Source organism: Ooceraea biroi, chromosome 14 (genome assembly GCF_003672135.1).
Source record: "Ooceraea biroi isolate clonal line C1 chromosome 14, Obir_v5.4, whole genome shotgun sequence".
Taxonomy (NCBI): Eukaryota; Metazoa; Arthropoda; class Insecta; order Hymenoptera; family Formicidae; genus Ooceraea; species Ooceraea biroi.
The window spans coordinates 3,633,838-3,650,083 of record NC_039519.1 but is presented as its reverse complement, the minus strand read 5'-3'; the positions used below and the strand labels follow the sequence as shown (position 1 = coordinate 3,650,083).

The 16,246-nt window shown below is 39.4% G+C and overlaps 5 protein-coding genes across 11 annotated transcripts in view; 3 read left to right on the top strand and 2 right to left on the bottom strand.

Annotated features, from left to right (window-relative positions):
* The window catches only part of LOC105286621 (trinucleotide repeat-containing gene 6C protein), a 28,472-nt gene extending 22,613 nt beyond the window's left edge, over positions 1-5,859 (bottom strand). For all 4 annotated transcript variants that reach the window (XM_011351685.3, XM_011351739.3, XM_011351747.3 and 1 more), the window contains exon 1: positions 5,557-5,859. The gene's annotated coding sequence lies outside the window, so the exon portion shown is untranslated. The remainder of the gene's footprint in view (positions 1-5,556) is intronic.
* Positions 5,860-7,142: 1,283 nt separating this feature from the next.
* On the top strand, positions 7,143-9,164 carry LOC105286661 (stomatin-like protein 2, mitochondrial). Its single transcript, XM_011351757.3, has 7 exons — positions 7,143-7,332; positions 7,408-7,521; positions 7,691-7,838; positions 7,917-8,165; positions 8,289-8,444; positions 8,541-8,785; positions 8,874-9,164. Exons 1-7 carry the CDS (start codon positions 7,270-7,272, stop codon positions 9,051-9,053), a joined length of 1,155 nt encoding a protein of 384 aa, XP_011350059.2. The 5' UTR covers positions 7,143-7,269; the 3' UTR covers positions 9,054-9,164.
* A 169-nt stretch (positions 9,165-9,333) lies between these two features.
* On the bottom strand, positions 9,334-10,432 carry LOC105286678 (protein KRTCAP2 homolog). The gene is made up of 3 exons (XM_011351794.2): positions 10,205-10,432; positions 9,769-9,987; positions 9,334-9,614 (listed from the first exon to the last, which is right to left on the bottom strand). Exons 1-3 carry the CDS (start codon positions 10,206-10,208, stop codon positions 9,442-9,444), a joined length of 396 nt encoding a protein of 131 aa, XP_011350096.1. The 5' UTR covers positions 10,209-10,432; the 3' UTR covers positions 9,334-9,441.
* Positions 10,433-10,850: 418 nt separating this feature from the next.
* LOC105286683 (ribonuclease H2 subunit B) lies at positions 10,851-12,515 on the top strand. Of its 2 annotated transcripts, none has more exons than XM_011351806.3 (5): positions 10,851-11,095; positions 11,192-11,430; positions 11,520-11,805; positions 11,913-12,130; positions 12,319-12,515. In XM_011351806.3, the coding sequence occupies exons 1-5, from the start codon at positions 10,957-10,959 to the stop codon at positions 12,412-12,414; spliced, it is 978 nt and encodes a 325-aa protein (XP_011350108.2). In that variant the 5' UTR covers positions 10,851-10,956; the 3' UTR covers positions 12,415-12,515. The 2 variants fall into 2 exon arrangements, with proteins under 2 accessions (XP_011350108.2, XP_011350116.2); XM_011351814.3 differs by having other exon boundaries at positions 10,853-11,123.
* A 104-nt stretch (positions 12,516-12,619) lies between these two features.
* Positions 12,620-16,028, top strand: LOC105286694 (regulator of MON1-CCZ1 complex). Of its 3 annotated transcripts, none has more exons than XM_011351826.3 (11): positions 12,620-12,988; positions 13,066-13,371; positions 13,464-13,638; positions 13,720-13,879; positions 13,964-14,069; positions 14,173-14,326; positions 14,438-14,501; positions 14,598-14,817; positions 14,911-15,080; positions 15,195-15,470; positions 15,558-16,028. In XM_011351826.3, exons 1-11 carry the CDS (start codon positions 12,860-12,862, stop codon positions 15,814-15,816), a joined length of 2,019 nt encoding a protein of 672 aa, XP_011350128.3. In that variant the 5' UTR covers positions 12,620-12,859; the 3' UTR covers positions 15,817-16,028. The 3 variants fall into 3 exon arrangements, with proteins under 3 accessions (XP_011350128.3, XP_026830654.1, XP_026830653.1); XM_026974853.1 differs by having other exon boundaries at positions 12,852-12,988; positions 13,085-13,371; XM_026974852.1 differs by having other exon boundaries at positions 12,904-13,044; positions 13,111-13,371.
* The last annotated feature ends 218 nt before the right edge of the window (positions 16,029-16,246 follow it).

The window sequence follows — 16,246 nt, the reverse complement described above, 5'->3', positions numbered from 1 at the left end:
CTTAGCCCGCTCGCTTAACCCCTTCGGCGTCATTGTAGTTTTTTCGATTGATTGGGCCGATCTTCATAAAACTTAGTACCCAAAAGCTTTTTGGGTCGCTGAATACAAATCCATAGTCCAAATTTCAAAATTCAAAATGACGGATCCAATATGGCGATCAAATATAATCATAAAATCAAAATTTGTTCGGAATGTTATTAAATCTGATATCTAAGGGTTTTTGGGACTGATGAATACGAATCTCAGATCACAATTCCAAAATTCAAAATGGCGGACCCAATATTGCGGTCAAAAAAGCAAAATCTATCCGAGTGTTATGAAAACTGGTATCCAAGAATTTTTTCAGTCGCTGAATTTGAGGTACAAAATTGCAAAATTCAAAATGTCGAACCCAATGAAGTGGCACAAAATAAATAAAAACTTTTTTCACTAAGTTTTTGGATGCATCTTTCCAAAGATAGTTTGGGTTCCCAATTCTAAGATACAAATACTTGTCAGTTTTTCAATTGTTCTTAGATAGATTTGGTGTTTTGACAACCATATTGGATCCGCCATTTTGAATTATGAAATTTTGTATCTCAAATTCGTATTCAGCGGCTCAAAAACCCTTTAAATACCAGTTTTCATAACAAATAGATAGATTTTGGTTTTTTGACCGCTATATTGGATCGGCCATTTTGAATTATGAAATTTTGTACCTCAAATTCATATTTCGCGAGCCAAAAAATCCCTAAATACAAGGTGTCTTTACAATCCGATTACTTTTTTTTGGGTGCCACCAGGGGCACAAACAGTGATATTCTGTTTGCCGCTGAAGGGGTTAAGGAATTACGATTCCGACACAGGTCTGCTCACTGTCGATCGCGGAAGTCGAGAGGAGCCAGAGGAAGATGCCGCACCAAATGCAGAAAGAAACGCGTACAGAGGGAATATTTTCAATACTAGATGCGAATTTTAATTCCGTTCCACCTCTAGTTCCGCCCGTTCGACCGATGACTTCATCGAATCGAATAATCTCCACATCTTTTTTTTGCGATGGACTCGGGTTGATCGAAACGTGGCACGACGAGTCAGAAAACGAAAATGGGGATTATTTTGAAAATTAAATTTGTGTGCTCTTTGTATAAATAAAGTTTGAATTTAGTAAGAAAAGGCACCGAATTAAGTTACGTATTTAATACATCCGAATTTCAAGATGTTACTCGATTGTTTTACAAAATACTGAATGCATGTGTAAGCCGATAAGTTTTTGCCAGTCTGCAGTCTAAAGTAATAACGAGAGTAAATTTTATTCTGATTTCTACAACCGCACAGTTGTAATTCTTCTCTCGCCGGTTTTTCGATTTTATTAATAACGAGAATCTATTAATTGCGAATCTATTACGATGCATGTTATTTATGTCACACACACGCGCGCGCGCACATTGTTATAGCTTCCGTTAAATATAAATATAGTATATAAAAACAAATATTAAATTGTTGCGGAAGAATTAATAAAAACACTCAATCTAGCGTCAACTACTAACGTTGCATAAAAATATTTGATTTAAATATTAATAACCATTGATGAAAAACAAATTGATTAAAAATCACCGAAGATATACGCATCTTATTAAAAACATTTTACTATATTTAACTGCAAAATCCGTAAAAAACGCTATGATAAAATTGTAACTTGTAAAGAAGTTACAATTATTACGAGAAAAAGGTGTGTAAAGCTTTCGTGTATTACCGTAGCGTTAATATAATTTTGTAATACTGGCGATCCAATTGGAAATACACGTGGCGACTGCAAATAAAATACGTACGTATATATTCCGCCCATTCTGTTAATGATCAAAATTTCATTAGATTTCCCGTATTTCAACTGTACATAATTAGCAGAAAATATAATCGTTCGATTCCTGAATTAAATGTTGGCTGTACTGATCGCTTTGAATATAAATAGAATCCGAATTGGGCTGTCGAGTATTTAATGTCGAGTACGGACTTTACATTCTGATTTAACGCGTATTGGAGAATAAATAATTTAATTATCAGCTTTTTGCACTCCACCGCCGATGCACATAGAAAACGTCATAGCTCCATTAGCTGCAGCGACATATCACATTATAAAGCTATATATGTGCAACACGGGGTGTGCATCAGTTGTCATCAGTGTTTGACAAATGATGTTAGGGTAAGTACAACTTGGGATTTTTGTTTTTTTTTCTTTTCAAAGCAATTATTAGCTTTCAGAAGTGTCTAGTTAAAAAGTATGCTAAAGTTACTGGTCGATCATATTAAAAAATTCGCAGAGTGAGGGTTAATATTTTCAATATAATTTGCGTCCAATATTAACATGAAATTATATCAATCTAGTAAAAATTGTTTGTTCCGCCAGAATAACAAATGAGATGAAATCCTTTTCTTCGACCGAACTGGCTACTTTATTAATATCAGTTACAACGTTTCAATCTTCATTTTAGGTCCTTCTCAAGTAAACACAGTTATTTTCTACAATAAAGAAAAAGCAAACAAAAAATATTACGCAATTACAATAAGTTAAGTCATACAAAAATATTGCACAATTACAGTAAAGTTAAGTCATACACATCAATAAATCGAAAGTAAGAAATGTACAAAAATGATACAAAAATGATGTTTGTATCATTTTTGTACATTTCTTACTTTCGATTTATTGATGTGTATGACTTAACTTATTATAATTGCGTAATATTTTTTTTCTTTTTCTTTATTGTAAAAAATAACTGTGTTTACTTGAGAAGGACCTAAAATGAAGGTTGAAACGTTGTAACTGATATTAATAAAGTAGCTAGTTCGGTCGAAGAAAAGGATTTCATCTTATATCAATCTATTTTCCTATCAATTTATCCATTTTTGAAAATTACTAAAAATGTTTAGATAATTGTTGACGATAATCGATATCACAAAACTAGCCAATAGTATTCATTAATAAATATCTTGTGAAATATTATTTATTTTTCTATCAATTTGCTCATTTTTTAAACTTTTTAAGAATTTTTCAATAATAATTGATAACAATATCAAGCTAATGATATTCATTAACGGATATCTTGTGAAACATGTGGAGAAATTGTCGGTTTTTCCAAAATAATCAACGTCGATTATCACGGGACTGCGTACGTGTCTGTGAAGATAAGATAAATTTAACAATACTTTCAGGCACAATTACGAAGCGAACCCGACGAGTCACCCTTTATCGCAGCGCTCGCGCGTGTCGCACGGCCTAACCTCTCTGCAATACCTAACCTATCTTGCTCGCAGCGAAGCGAAAAAAGGCCGCATTATCTTTGCAACGCGTTCTCGTCGTGGAACGCCGTGGAACGGTCGAGGAGTCAGTCGAATATTTTTTTCGATATACGTGTATTTAGATTGTCGAAAGTTTATGCCTATCCACCATCGGAAGTCTATCCCGTTCTGTTTCGCATGCTCTCCCATGCCGCGTGAGAGCAAGAGAAATGGTCAATCCCTCAGCCGGTTAACATCGATTGGCTTCGACGCGCCGGCCATGCCACGTAGTGCATCCAGTGTAACATAACGCGTGCACCTTTTATTCATGCTACGTATCCATTAGGTATTTGGATATCTGATCGAATGCTCAATTAAACTTTGCGCACCAATCGAAAAGCGATGACCACACTGAAGAAACACGTGAGATCATCAAGAGCGAAATAAGCATAATCGTCATTGAATCGAATCGAATCGCAGCGCCGTAAATCGAGAAAAAATCGATCTCATGTTCTCGCTTTTCGTGCTTCTATCGCGAGCCACAGAAACCTGAAAAATTGTACGATAAAAAGGACTTAAAATTGAAAATCGAAGTAGATCCAATTTTTTAAATTCATTTCGCATGTTTTAGACGTTCTACAAATACGAGAATAACTTTTACGTTCTCGCTGACAGGAAAAATGGAGCAGGTGGCGTAGGATCTACTTTTCTGCACTTGTAAAGCGGATTCTACTTAAGTTTTGAGCTGTAAGGAATATTGACCAAAATCGCAGTCAAATATGAAATAGAAATCGACTGTGATTGATCAATTTCTTATAGTTTAAAGCTTAAAAAGCTCAAGTTTCATACCTTACATTCTAATTATAGACCATTTAACACGAAAGATTGTATTTAACGATTTTATCGTCAACTAAAAGACATTCATGCAGATTACATTAATTGTAAAAAAAAGAGAAGACTTAAAATCTCAGCATTATTTCTCTATCACTCCAAAAATGTTTCTATCGCTCCAAACGTTTCAATCAACAATTTTACATTGCATTGCGTCTAGAAGAGCGAGTTCAATTCCTCGGGAGCTATCGCGATTGCTAACGCAGACACAACATATCCAACATCCATCGGGTTTTGACTCTGCAAGTTAAAACAAAAATCTCGCTTCTCGCTCACGGGGACACGGAATGCGCCGGGAGTGCGAGAGTTTGCGCGCCCCTGGGGGACTTTCTCCTCGTTCCTTCGCGCACCCACGGCGACTCTGTGTATCTGCGACCAAGAACACCGATGCGATCGTGGCGCAGCACGACAAGTAGTTCTCTCGCCCGGCGAAACGGCCGCGCTGATTCTCGCAGGACGGAGTCACGCCATTGGAATCGTCTGTCGCGATCGCGATGTCCGATATCCGCTGTACCTTGGTACCACACATATGCGCATGTGTAGGCACACACACACACACACACACACACACACACACACACACACACACACACACACACACACCTATATATGCCTACACACGCACGCACACGCGTGTGTAGGGGTGTGCGTGTGTGCGCGCGCGCGAGCGTGTGTAGGGGTGTGTGTGTGCGCGCGCGCGCGCGTGTGCAGGCATATATAGGTGTGTGTGTGTGTGGTGTGTAAATATACACACATGCATTTTTATGGTTTGAGGTCCAGCATAAAGAAGCACGGCCGATAATAATAGCGCACTACCACACAACAGGTAGTGTGCGGATTCTACAACGCGAGTCCCGCAGCTCGCCACTACCTATATCGATTCCCTCGATTCGCCTCAATTGCGTTCTCGTTCCGCAATCGAAGCCGAGAGAACTTGTTGTGGCGAGTCCGTCCGTCCCGACCCCGACACCGCGTTCCTCGCGTTAGAAAGCTAATGCTCCGAAACGGCAGCCAGCGGGAATTGCCAGAGCCATGCAATATGGTAGCTGGCGCGGCGGGACGAGAAACGCGAAACCGAGGAGCACGCTGTGTGATCGTCTTACATAAGCCGACTTCCTTTAAAGTCGCTTCTATATGTATTCTCGCGATATGACGGCTTCGTGATGAAGCATCTATATATATATATATACACACGTATATGCATACATAAATATACGCACGCAACTTTTATATAACTAACGTTGCACATATATTTCCTCCTCTTCCTTTTTATTTGTTTCGATTTAAATGAAATAGTTTCGTTAACGCACACTCAGCCCTCTGATTATGTACATATATATACACGTGTTATTTTCGCACGAGACCCGCACGAGATCTTCCCGAGCGGCGTAAATCCTGCGTAAGTAGGCTTACCTGCGAGACGGCTCCGTTGCGCGTCGGCGTCCGGGTCGTCCGGGATCGACGAGAAGGTCTCACTTTGTCACAAAAAAATCACACTTTTCACACACGCAAAAAACACATCTCATACGATCACAGTGTTCTTATTGAAAATGCGCCTCAGAGAGAACGAGAGGGGCGGCTAAATGGGGCATCCGGTGCATCCGGTGACAGCGACGGCCGTTTCTCGGACGGCTTCAAAGATGGCGCGCACCGGCGCGGGACGTGTAACGAAGCAAGTCTTCGATGCGTATAGACGAACGGCAACCGCCGAGGAATGCGTGCTTCGAGGGGGGGAGGGGGGTTCCAGAAGGAGGGGAATCGGCACATGCGCAACAGGCGCGTCCCGTCTACCGAAGTATCGCAATAAATGAATCGGACGACGATGGACGTTATTAGAGCATATTCGATGATCGATGACGTATGTACCTAACCAAATATTCGCATACTCTATAGCTACTACTATACTACCACAGTATAAGGATATACAGTAGGGACAAGCACCCTTTTCGAGTCAGCCGCGCAGATTTGCTCGCGCATCCCAAGCGGCCATGTTCTTGGGCGGCTTCCAATCCCGTTCAAAGTAAAGAACGCACATTATCTCCGTAACTGTGATCACATATAGATAGAGAAACATAACCAAACATAAAAATTCGCATATTGTATTGTATTGTTTGTTTTGTGCTTTTGTTAAAAACAATGTCTAAGAGAATACATCGAGTGCGGTGCAAAATTGTTTTCACAATGATTCACAGTGATAATATATCATTTTTTCGCTTTCCAAAAGAGAAAGAAAGGTATGCATTACTTATGTATTTATAAAATATGTAATTGTTTTTAAGAAAACACATTAAAAATATTTGCCGATAGCGGTGGTTTCTAATATTATTGATACGCTACTTGCCGCCCGAAGACATGGCGGATCGGCTGAAAAAGATCAAAGGTGCCGACGCTCTTTGTCCCTACTGTACATTATACTGTGATACTACTATTAGCAGAGGAGAAGCCGGCGGTTGGCGGTTTAAAACGGAGCGAGAAAGTTGTATTGCCTCTAGAGCTTTCTCACCCTGTCTCATATAACAAGACAGATGTGGAAACTGTCAGAATGGTCAGAGGCATCACGTGATCACGCTTATGTCAAGCATCATGTTGGATAAATATCGTATTTAATAATTGTATATCTGTGCGCGATTAAAATAATATAAATGTCAATTCTATATAAGAAAATTCTTATTATTGTTTTATTCTGTACCATCTTGTATATAGCACATGAAGCGTTGTTGGTAGAGCGAGAAAGCTCTAGGGGCAATTCAACTTTCTCACTCTGTTTTAAGTCATCAGCTGCAAGCTTCACTCTCTGTAAAAGTATTAATATGTGAATACTTGATCATGATCATACCAGATCATACATCATTGTGACTTTATAGTATAATAAAATACCTGCAGCTGCGACTGTAGTCAATTGACTAGAATAAATTGCAGTGACTGTGCTGGTTACAATGTAACTACAAATTATTCGGTTTCCCCTCTACCGTATCAGGTATTTTATGGCAATTCTGGATTATTTTTCGATGTATTTCTACAGGTACTGGAATACTTTTACCGGGACAATTTAACCTACAAAAATATAAGGTGTAAATATATTTAGTGTCATATTTTTGTAGCTAATAAAAACGAATACAGTTAAAAATGTATAAGCGTACAGTGTCTGGATGTGCGACGATGTTGGCAAGAAATCTGGGATTTCTTAAGGTAGTTAGCTCTCTCGTCATGATTGACGTAAACATTTTTAATTAAAAGAGGGTTAATAAAACGTACATTTTGCAGGACCATGCACTTGCAGATGTTAGAAGGAGAATGCTTAGTTCATCTAGTCAAGCTTCTCGATACAGACCGTCAACTCCAATAAATACTATCATAATGTTCGTTCCTCAACAACAGGTTTGTAATTATTTAATATATTTCTAATATAAATATCAGCAGTTGTTTATGTATATCTTGTGTGTATATTTAAAAATACAGTATTAAGTCATTTTTAATAAAATTAATTTGTTGAATTCAGAATAAAAAATTCTGGACAAAAATAATTTAATAAATAAACGCATTTTAGGCATGGATCATAGAAAGAATGGGGAAGTTCCATAAGATATTAGACCCAGGTTTAAATATTTTACTTCCTATCATTGACAGAGTTAGATATGTACAAATTTTGAAGGAATTAGCAATAGATGTACCAGAGCAAAGTGCAGTTACCTCAGGTTATTACATTACCAAACAGGAACATACGTTATAAGTACATACACTTCTACGATAATCCAATCACGCTTCTCTTCCAGATAACGTAACTCTAAGTATCGATGCAGTACTGTACTTAAGAGTAACTGATCCTTACTTGGCATCTTATGGTGTCGAAGATGCCGAGTTTGCTGTAATTCAGGTAGCTCAAACTACCATGAGATCCGAACTAGGAAAGATATCTTTGGACAAAGTGTTCAGAGAAAGGGAAGAATTAAATGTTTCTATCGTCGAAAGTATCAACAAGGCCAGCGAAGCATGGGGAATAACGTGTCTGCGGTATGAAATACGTAAGTTGCCCTAGCAACGCTTGCCTTGTTGTACAACGAACGTGAACAAATATGTTATTATAACTAGAAGTCTCAATTTTTATCGAGAGAATAATGAATTCGATGTGAAATCTGCATTTGCAGGTGACATAAGTCTACCGCAAAGAGTGCAGGAAGCGATGCAAATGCAGGTGGAGGCGGAACGGAAGAAACGCGCCGCTATATTGGAATCCGAAGGTATCAGAGAGGCGGAGGTAAACGTGGCGGAAGGCAAAAAGCTCGCGCAAATTTTAGCTTCAGGTAATACATTGCGATCAGAGTACAATGCTCTTTATCAATAATCAGTGGGGAATATTTCACTCGAAGAATAATGAGCCTGATTAATTTTTACTGTAGAAGCGGTAAAGCAGGAGCAAATCAACAAGGCTGCTGGAGAAGCTGCGGCTATAGTGGCGGTATCTGATGCGCGGGCGAAGGGATTGCAGATAATCGCAAGTTCGCTGGGCACGGCGGACGCGAAGAACGCAGCCGCGCTCAGCGTGGCGGAGCAGTACGTCAACGCGTTCAACAAGTTGGCGAAAGTTAATAATACGTTAATACTGCCGAGCAACGTGGGAGACGTTTCGACATTCGTCGCACAGGTCTGTAAGCCCACATTACGTTCTTTCAACGTAAGATCTTCGGCTAGAATTTCAGTAACAACTAATACACTTTTTTTCGTGTTCGCAGGCGATGACAATTTATAAACGAATAATACCAGAAGAAAGTACTAACCAAAAGCGAAGACAAATAACAGACGATAGTCATATAAATTCTCCAGTCGAGGTGGAAAATTCCGATGAAACGTACGAGTATTTTAGCGACAGAGAAGAGGCCGAAAAACACAAGAAAGGAAAACAGAAGCCTTAGGTATTACTTAAGTACTTCCATCTGCAATAGAAATATATGTTCTTATTTCTTACATATTGTTCGTTTAAATTTTACATTGTAAATACGATATAAAAGTAAAAATTTACACCAAGTTGGAGCTGTCTCATTGATTATCGTGATCAATTCTCGTCACTCCTTTCACACGTATCACAAAATTTGTTCAAGCTTTCGTGTGCACGCAAGGTAATTAACTCCAGGAAATTGAAATCTATTTTCAATGAAGACTAAGGAGATAACATCCATCGCAAGACTAAACGGATATAGTGAAATTAAATTTAATTTTATAAACTGGAAGTTTCACGTACAGCGTTATAATAGAAAAAATATAATACAAATATCCTTGTATTTGTATACAATATATATACGTTCATTTACGCTTCTTCAGTTGCACCACTGGATTCTGCACGGACACACCATACGTTTCTTGTGAGATTCGATTCATGTAATAGAGCGCGATCATAGAGAATATTAAACACGTCGTGGTGGACACACGATGGATCAGAGCTGATGCGATTAGACTCAGAGTCAATGAGAAAACCACTGCAACGAATAAAAAAATGCATTAATTTATATTAAATATTTGTAGCGTTTAATAACTCGAAAGTTTGACTGTCCGTGCACCAACTGTGCAAACAATTGACTTTGCAATGTTGTGAAACGTGATCGAATGCGCTAATTTTACTTTCAAGTTTACCTTCTGGAAGCAGCTTCTGTTGAAAGTACTTTCCGAATAAGATACTTTCAAGGTTTCCCACAGCAGTTAGTGTGCACATGAACAACAGCGATCCCATCCAACCTCCCAGCACGGTTCCCAATTGCGACGAGCTGAGCCAAGCTTTGTACATCTGCATCCAGGAGAACAGCAACACTGACAATATCGACGACAAAACAAACGACACTCCACTGTTGACAGCTGTAAGGATATTACAACAATGTAGATTACGCGTCACAACGCAGAATTAACAAAGAATTTGCGAATTCGCAAATTTAAATTGCCGATATACAATATGTTCAATAACATCATTTTTTTAATGATTATAATGATATTTAGATTGCAACTAGCGCAGCTATCAAAGTTTTTTCCGATATTTAGATAATTTTGTGACACCTGTCAATGTTGAGATACCTACCCATCGTTGATAAATGGCTAGACTATAACTTCTGACAAAATAGTTTCACGGGAATTCTACAAATTCTACACAGCCTTCTTCAACTACTGTCAATCCACGGTTCACGCCGCACCGCCGGCACAGCCGATATACGTCAGCGGTTGCCACAATACCACATTCTTCACCTAAGAGGATGCTGGAGTTGCTAGTGAACTATTTTTTCACTATAGCAATGGTAATTGCAGTTTCGAAAATTCTCTTTAATGCTTGTGCAGAATAAAAAATCCTTTTCCACAAATGAAGTATAGATAGAAAGAAAGTCCGCTCTACAGGACTTTATATTCAAAATGGAAAAAAGTTAGAAAAGACAAATGCAAGTTTTTCACTTTTTTCCATTTTGAATATAAAATCTTGTAGAGCGGGCTTTCTTTCTATCTATACTTCATTTGTGGAAAAGGATTTTTTATCCTGCACAAGCAATAAAGAGAATTTTCGAAACTGCAATTACCATCGCTATAGTGAAAAAATAGTTCACTAGCAACTTCAGCTTCCCCTTAACATGATCTCTGGTCTCTTTCTATGAATTGTACTTCACGTTACCAGATTTTACTAGACTCTGTCCAATCGCGCGCCTTCGGCTTTCAAATGCCGGCTGTTTTCGCAAGCAGTTTTCGAGGTATGTTGCGCGCGAAACGGAGTAATGTCGCGGCACGTCATGCATGAGAAGCAACATCTCTCTCTAAATGATAACTAATCATTAAAATTCCGTATTTATGCGCGCGGAGATTACGAGCCACTTGATTGAATTCCGCTGGATAGCCGATGAGGGAATAACTCGCGAGAAAAATGCCACCAAAACACACGAAAGGCTCGCCACAAAAATGCGCGAAGACGACGAGCAGCCAGTCGTCGGTGAATACCTGGGTATTTCTTACGAAAGGTGGAAATTATGAATAACTTGTCGCTCAGTCTTTGCACTGGATATTAACGAGAATACTTGTATCTTAGCGGATACAGTGGCTGGCATGGACGAAGATCAATCGGAGATCGTGAGACTCAGGCATCCAGCCTCTAACAAACCGGCTATGTTTGTATTTGGATCTGCAGATCGCACGGTGCAAGAGATCTTGATCTTCGACGAGAAGAAGAGATCTTGGTTCATTAACGATAGCGTCAAGTCCGATGGCAAGCTCTACCTGTCGACCCCAATCGACCCGATCTTCCTAGTTTTACCGTATTTAAGAAAGGTAACTGTGGAATTCATTTTATTTTATTCCTTGGTTTTTTTTATGTAAAAATTTAAGAGTTCGCTGTTAACGGACATTTTTCTTGTTAGTCGCAATTAGCGCAACCCTTAGAACAATGTCTCTGGGACGAAGACTTTCCAGATACCTCGCGTCTAGCGCAGTGTAAAAATTTGAAACTGTCACTAGTGGCCGACCGTAAGGGAGACGAATCATTACAAGCTTTTAAATTTAATGAGGACAAATCATTGAAGTGGTTACAGTCAAAGACGGAGAAAGTAGCTAGTGTATTGAAACAGAAGGGAATTCATGTGTCCCAAAGTGCCATAAGCGCTACTTACGTCACAAGTATTAAATCTGAAGTAGCCACAGAGGCAGGTGAGAAAAATATGAGAAGCTTTTTTTTGTGTTTCCTGTAAATAAATTATCAGCAGGATATGGAATGAGCAGGATAATGTTGTTTAATCATGACAATCTTTTTATAGAATACTTGAGATACGCGTATGGTATCGTATCGGAGTATCTTGCTGAAGATCTCTCAAAGAAATTGGCACAGCACTTGAATATACCTGATGAGACCGAGAATAAGAAACGCAAGCTAAGTAGTCCGAAAGATGAAGTTAGCGAAAAGAAGCAAAAGAAGGATTCGGTTGAGGAAAGCCCAAAGAAGAGGGCAGTGAAGGAATTATCTAAACCTGAAAAGGTCAATTGTTTTACGTGAATTTTAGCTTATTATTAGTAGACGTTAAGTTGCCTGCAATAAAATAGACCGGAGATTTTTTGTTGTAAATTTACGCGGCATTGCATGTAGGAAAGTGAAAAAAATAAGTTCTAAGACATCCATGTTTCTGAACAAGACTACAATCTAGGATATCTAAACATCTTTTGCAGATCCACAAAAGTCCAGCTCCCGGTAAAAAGGAATTGGCCAGACAGAGAGCAGCTGCAGGATCCAAAAGTATCACCAGTTTTTTTAAAAAGAAATAAATTTCAAATAACTACACAGGGGGGGATTTTTATGATCTATTTGGTCAATTAGTGTTCTGTGCTTTTATAGATTGTTTTTATAAATTTTATTATATATAAGTTTACATGTACTTTATTTTACATCACGAATATAATTAGTTATACATAATAATTGTGAAAATTAAAATAGAATCCCTTTACATATGTATATAGAATTGTTTTATTTTTTTCTACATGGAAACATTTCATGCGACACAGAAATCTACCTCGATATATAAAGTTTAGGGATTTTTGAATTCCTATCTTCGACGAGAATATAGGGAATACTTAGACAAGAGATTTTCGAACTTGGATACTGGTAGCTCTGCTTCGTAGCTTTGATACCACGGTATCTCGCCTTCGTAGTTTGTGCCTAATGCACTAGATTCTCGAGACTGTCAAACGTACATACATACACAGATCAGGCATGCCCGACATGGAGGCTGACGACCGAGGGAAGAGCGATGATTATTACCTGGAGCTATCTCCTGATCCGATCAGGTTCGAATCAGTCAGCTGCCTCACAAACGTGTTTTTCGATGACTCGAAACAGCAAGTTAGTCGCTTCCCTCGATCGGCATGAACGTTGAATTTTTACCTCGCACAATTACGGTAAACATGATGCGTATACAGGTGTTTGCTGTTCGCTCAGGAGGAGTTACAGGAGTGCTTGTTAAGGGCCCGGACCAGAACCTGAACTTTCGCATGGAGGACAGGGGTCCCGTGATCTCCATCAAGTTTTCCCCGGACATGAACGTCCTCGCGATCCAACGCACCAGCTCGTCCGTGGAATTTGTTAATTACTCGCCCGTGTCTGGATTAGATCACATCGAGTACTCCCAGGCGTGCAAAGGAAAGAACACCACGATATTGGGCTTCGTCTGGACGCACGGCACTGAAATACTCGTTATCACGGATCACGGAGTCGAATTGTTTCATGTAAACAACCTCGGATTTTATTTCACGCTTACTTGAGGCTTGAAAAAACAAAATTGTGTGCCTCATCGGGACCGAACTCTGTGCTGTTTCAGGTCAATCCGGAGAAACGATGCGTCAGGGCACTGAAGTGCTTGAGTTTAGGCATAAATTGGTTTGTATTTTGTCCCAAGAGTTTTCTAGTATTACTGTCATCTGGCACGATTGGTAATCAGATACAAGCGCTGCACATTACGCCCAGCAATCTTCACAAGTTAACCAAGTTTGAAAGTTGGTACAGCAGTCGATACATTGTTAAATTTCTTTGACTAGAATTAAATCTGATAACAATTATTTTTCTGATTATTTTAGTCGAACACAGTGTACCGAAGCCAGGAAAGTTAGCTGTTTCCGAGAGAGACGTGGCATTGGCTGTGTTGTACGGAACGCCTTGTATAATTTTGTTGCGGCATCAACCAGGAGTCAATCGCTCAATGGGAACTGCATTTGTATATGTCTATACTATACACAAGTGGGTTTGCTCGATATTCTAGATACAGTGGCCAACATTGCTCTTTCTTTCTTTGCATAATGTCGTATCCATGTTCTCTCGCAGAATGATGACCATTAAGAAAAGCCATATGTTGAAACTGGACGTTGGTGGCAGGTTTGCCATAAATGTCGTCGATAATCTGATCATTGTTCATCATCAAGCGTCAAAAGTAGGTATTGTTTAACATGAAGAAAAATTATTTTAAGTATAAAAAGCATATATGAAAGAATTTGCAACAAGGGAACTTGACTGAAATGTTAACTTTTATACAGACATCAATGATATTCGATATTATGCTTTCTGGTGTGAGTGATGGCACTGTGATGCATCATACCAGTGTGGCCGTGGCCAAGCCAATTAAGCCATTCAATCTGAAGGTACCAGGCGCAACATTGTCTGATCAGATGTATCAGCCGTGCCAATTATGTATCCTTTGATTAGAAGGCTCGACTGTTATTAATGCAAATATCATATTTGCACGTTTATAAAATAGCAATTCTAATTAAAATTGATTCAAGTCTTAACATAATTCTATAGATTCCCCAAATTGGGTTGTTTTTCAACCAAATATTATAATTGACGTAAAGCTCGGCTGTTTATGGTACGCTTCCACTTAGTAATATAATATCTTTCAGAGATACACACATTTTTAATAATTTTTCGTGTACTTTATGCAATCGTTTTAACATTACTGCAGGTATATCGAACTCAGATTGGAAACTTTGGTGAAGCTGATCACCGACAAGATAGTCCTCGTGGAATTTCTAATGCAGCGCTCTAACGCTAAACAGATACTCATACAAGTTCTGCAAAGCTTTATGACGCAGTTACCCGTAAGCTTGATGGAGATGCCGATCATATTCGACAAACTTAATTCCGTGTACAGAAATTATTTAGAGAACGAAATACAAAACCAGGTAACTTGGCAGGCTTTCTCTCTCTCTCTCTCTCTCTCTACGACAAGTGGCAACGTTATTCACACTTGTGCTGATTTTATTTATCAACTGCAGATGGGAACACCACTGCAAAATAATGTGAAGAACGTGACGACGATCGCTGACAATTTCAAGTATAAGCTGCTGCTCGATCAGAGCGACATGTACAGTCACATACTATCCAAGTTTCCCGAAAACACGATAGAGCCAAAGATGGTGATATGGGTCCTGCTCGAATATATTAGGTACGCGTCAAAGAGATAAATCATTACGAGCGACAACATAAATGAAAATCGCCCGAGACAGAAGCTTACGATCGAGCTAGCGAATTTTCTTCAAGTAACCGTTCGACTTCCCAGATCATTAGCCGAGCATGAGATACCGGTGCAACATTACTTGCACGAGTTGGTGATCACGACGCTGGTACATCGGAAGGCGTACTATCAGCTGCATCAGTTGCTGCAGTACCACGTGGTCGCTGACTCGAAGCCTCTGGCATGTCTGCTGCTCTCCCTGGAAAATTTATACCCAGCGGCGCATCAGTTGGCACTGGACATGCTGAAGCGATTGGGCAACGCGCACGAGGAGATAATCGAAGTGCTGCTATCGAAGGGACATATCTTGCCCGCCTTACGGTAAAGTTAGATCCGATCCGCTGCATCTTTCATCCCTCGTTCTATCTTCGGGCGCGCGAATTCACGTGTCCCCGTGTGTCGTTGCAGGTACGTTCGATCGGTGGGAATGGCGGATCAGGTGTCGGCGAGGAAATTTTTAGAAGCGGCAAAAGCCACGGATGACGCGACGCTCTTTCACTCGGTGTTCAAGTTCTTCGAGCAGCGTAACTTGAGACTGCACAACACCACGGCTTTCACGCGGGGGGAACATTGCCAGCCGTACGTTCAGCACTTCAAGTACTTGTTCCAAGAGACGGACAATGAGTGCAATTCGGATACGAACTCAAATCTCACCACCACCTCTTAGTAGGATTGTACAATAATATCGGCGTGAATGATGGGTAATGATTCGCCTTTTATTTTTATTTAATGAAACTGATGGAGAGCTCACGCTTGAACGTTGTAGCCGCTTCGGATTGTAGGAATTTACGAATTCCTATGATACTGTATAGATAAACATTGTTATGGATTATTTATTATGGAAAAGAAAGAGAAAATGAAGGAAGTTTTTAAGCGACACATGTGTGCACTCTACTTACTTCTCACGATACGCTGCTTCCATTCCATCCTGATTCCTTTATTCTTACAAATCCACATTGCAGAATTCTGTTTAAACGAGAACTGTGCGTGCAAAATTTATAAAATTTTTTTAATACTCTTAATTATGCGGCATGCATAGTAGATATTGTTCTCACGACGTTCTTCAAATCAGCATTCGTTCTCTTTATTTTTGATAT

Coding starts and splice junctions, on each gene's coding strand:
- LOC105286683 (XM_011351806.3), top strand. CDS start 10,957: ATGCGCGCGGAGATTACGAGCCACTTGATTGAATTCCGCTGGATAGCC. Junction 11,096..11,191: donor CGACGAGCAGCCAGTCGTCG/GTGAATACCTGG, acceptor CTTGTATCTTAG/CGGATACAGTGGCTGGCATG. Junction 12,131..12,318: donor AATTATCTAAACCTGAAAAG/GTCAATTGTTTT, acceptor CATCTTTTGCAG/ATCCACAAAAGTCCAGCTCC.
- LOC105286661 (XM_011351757.3), top strand. CDS start 7,270: ATGTATAAGCGTACAGTGTCTGGATGTGCGACGATGTTGGCAAGAAAT. Junction 7,522..7,690: donor TGTTCGTTCCTCAACAACAG/GTTTGTAATTAT, acceptor AACGCATTTTAG/GCATGGATCATAGAAAGAAT. Junction 7,839..7,916: donor GCAAAGTGCAGTTACCTCAG/GTTATTACATTA, acceptor CTTCTCTTCCAG/ATAACGTAACTCTAAGTATC.
- LOC105286694 (XM_011351826.3), top strand. CDS start 12,860: ATGCCCGACATGGAGGCTGACGACCGAGGGAAGAGCGATGATTATTAC. Junction 13,639..13,719: donor CAAGTTAACCAAGTTTGAAA/GTTGGTACAGCA, acceptor TGATTATTTTAG/TCGAACACAGTGTACCGAAG. Junction 14,327..14,437: donor GTATCAGCCGTGCCAATTAT/GTATCCTTTGAT, acceptor ATAATTCTATAG/ATTCCCCAAATTGGGTTGTT.
- LOC105286678 (XM_011351794.2), bottom strand. Junction 9,615..9,768: donor ACAGAAGCTGCTTCCAGAAG/GTAAACTTGAAA, acceptor TATTCGTTGCAG/TGGTTTTCTCATTGACTCTG.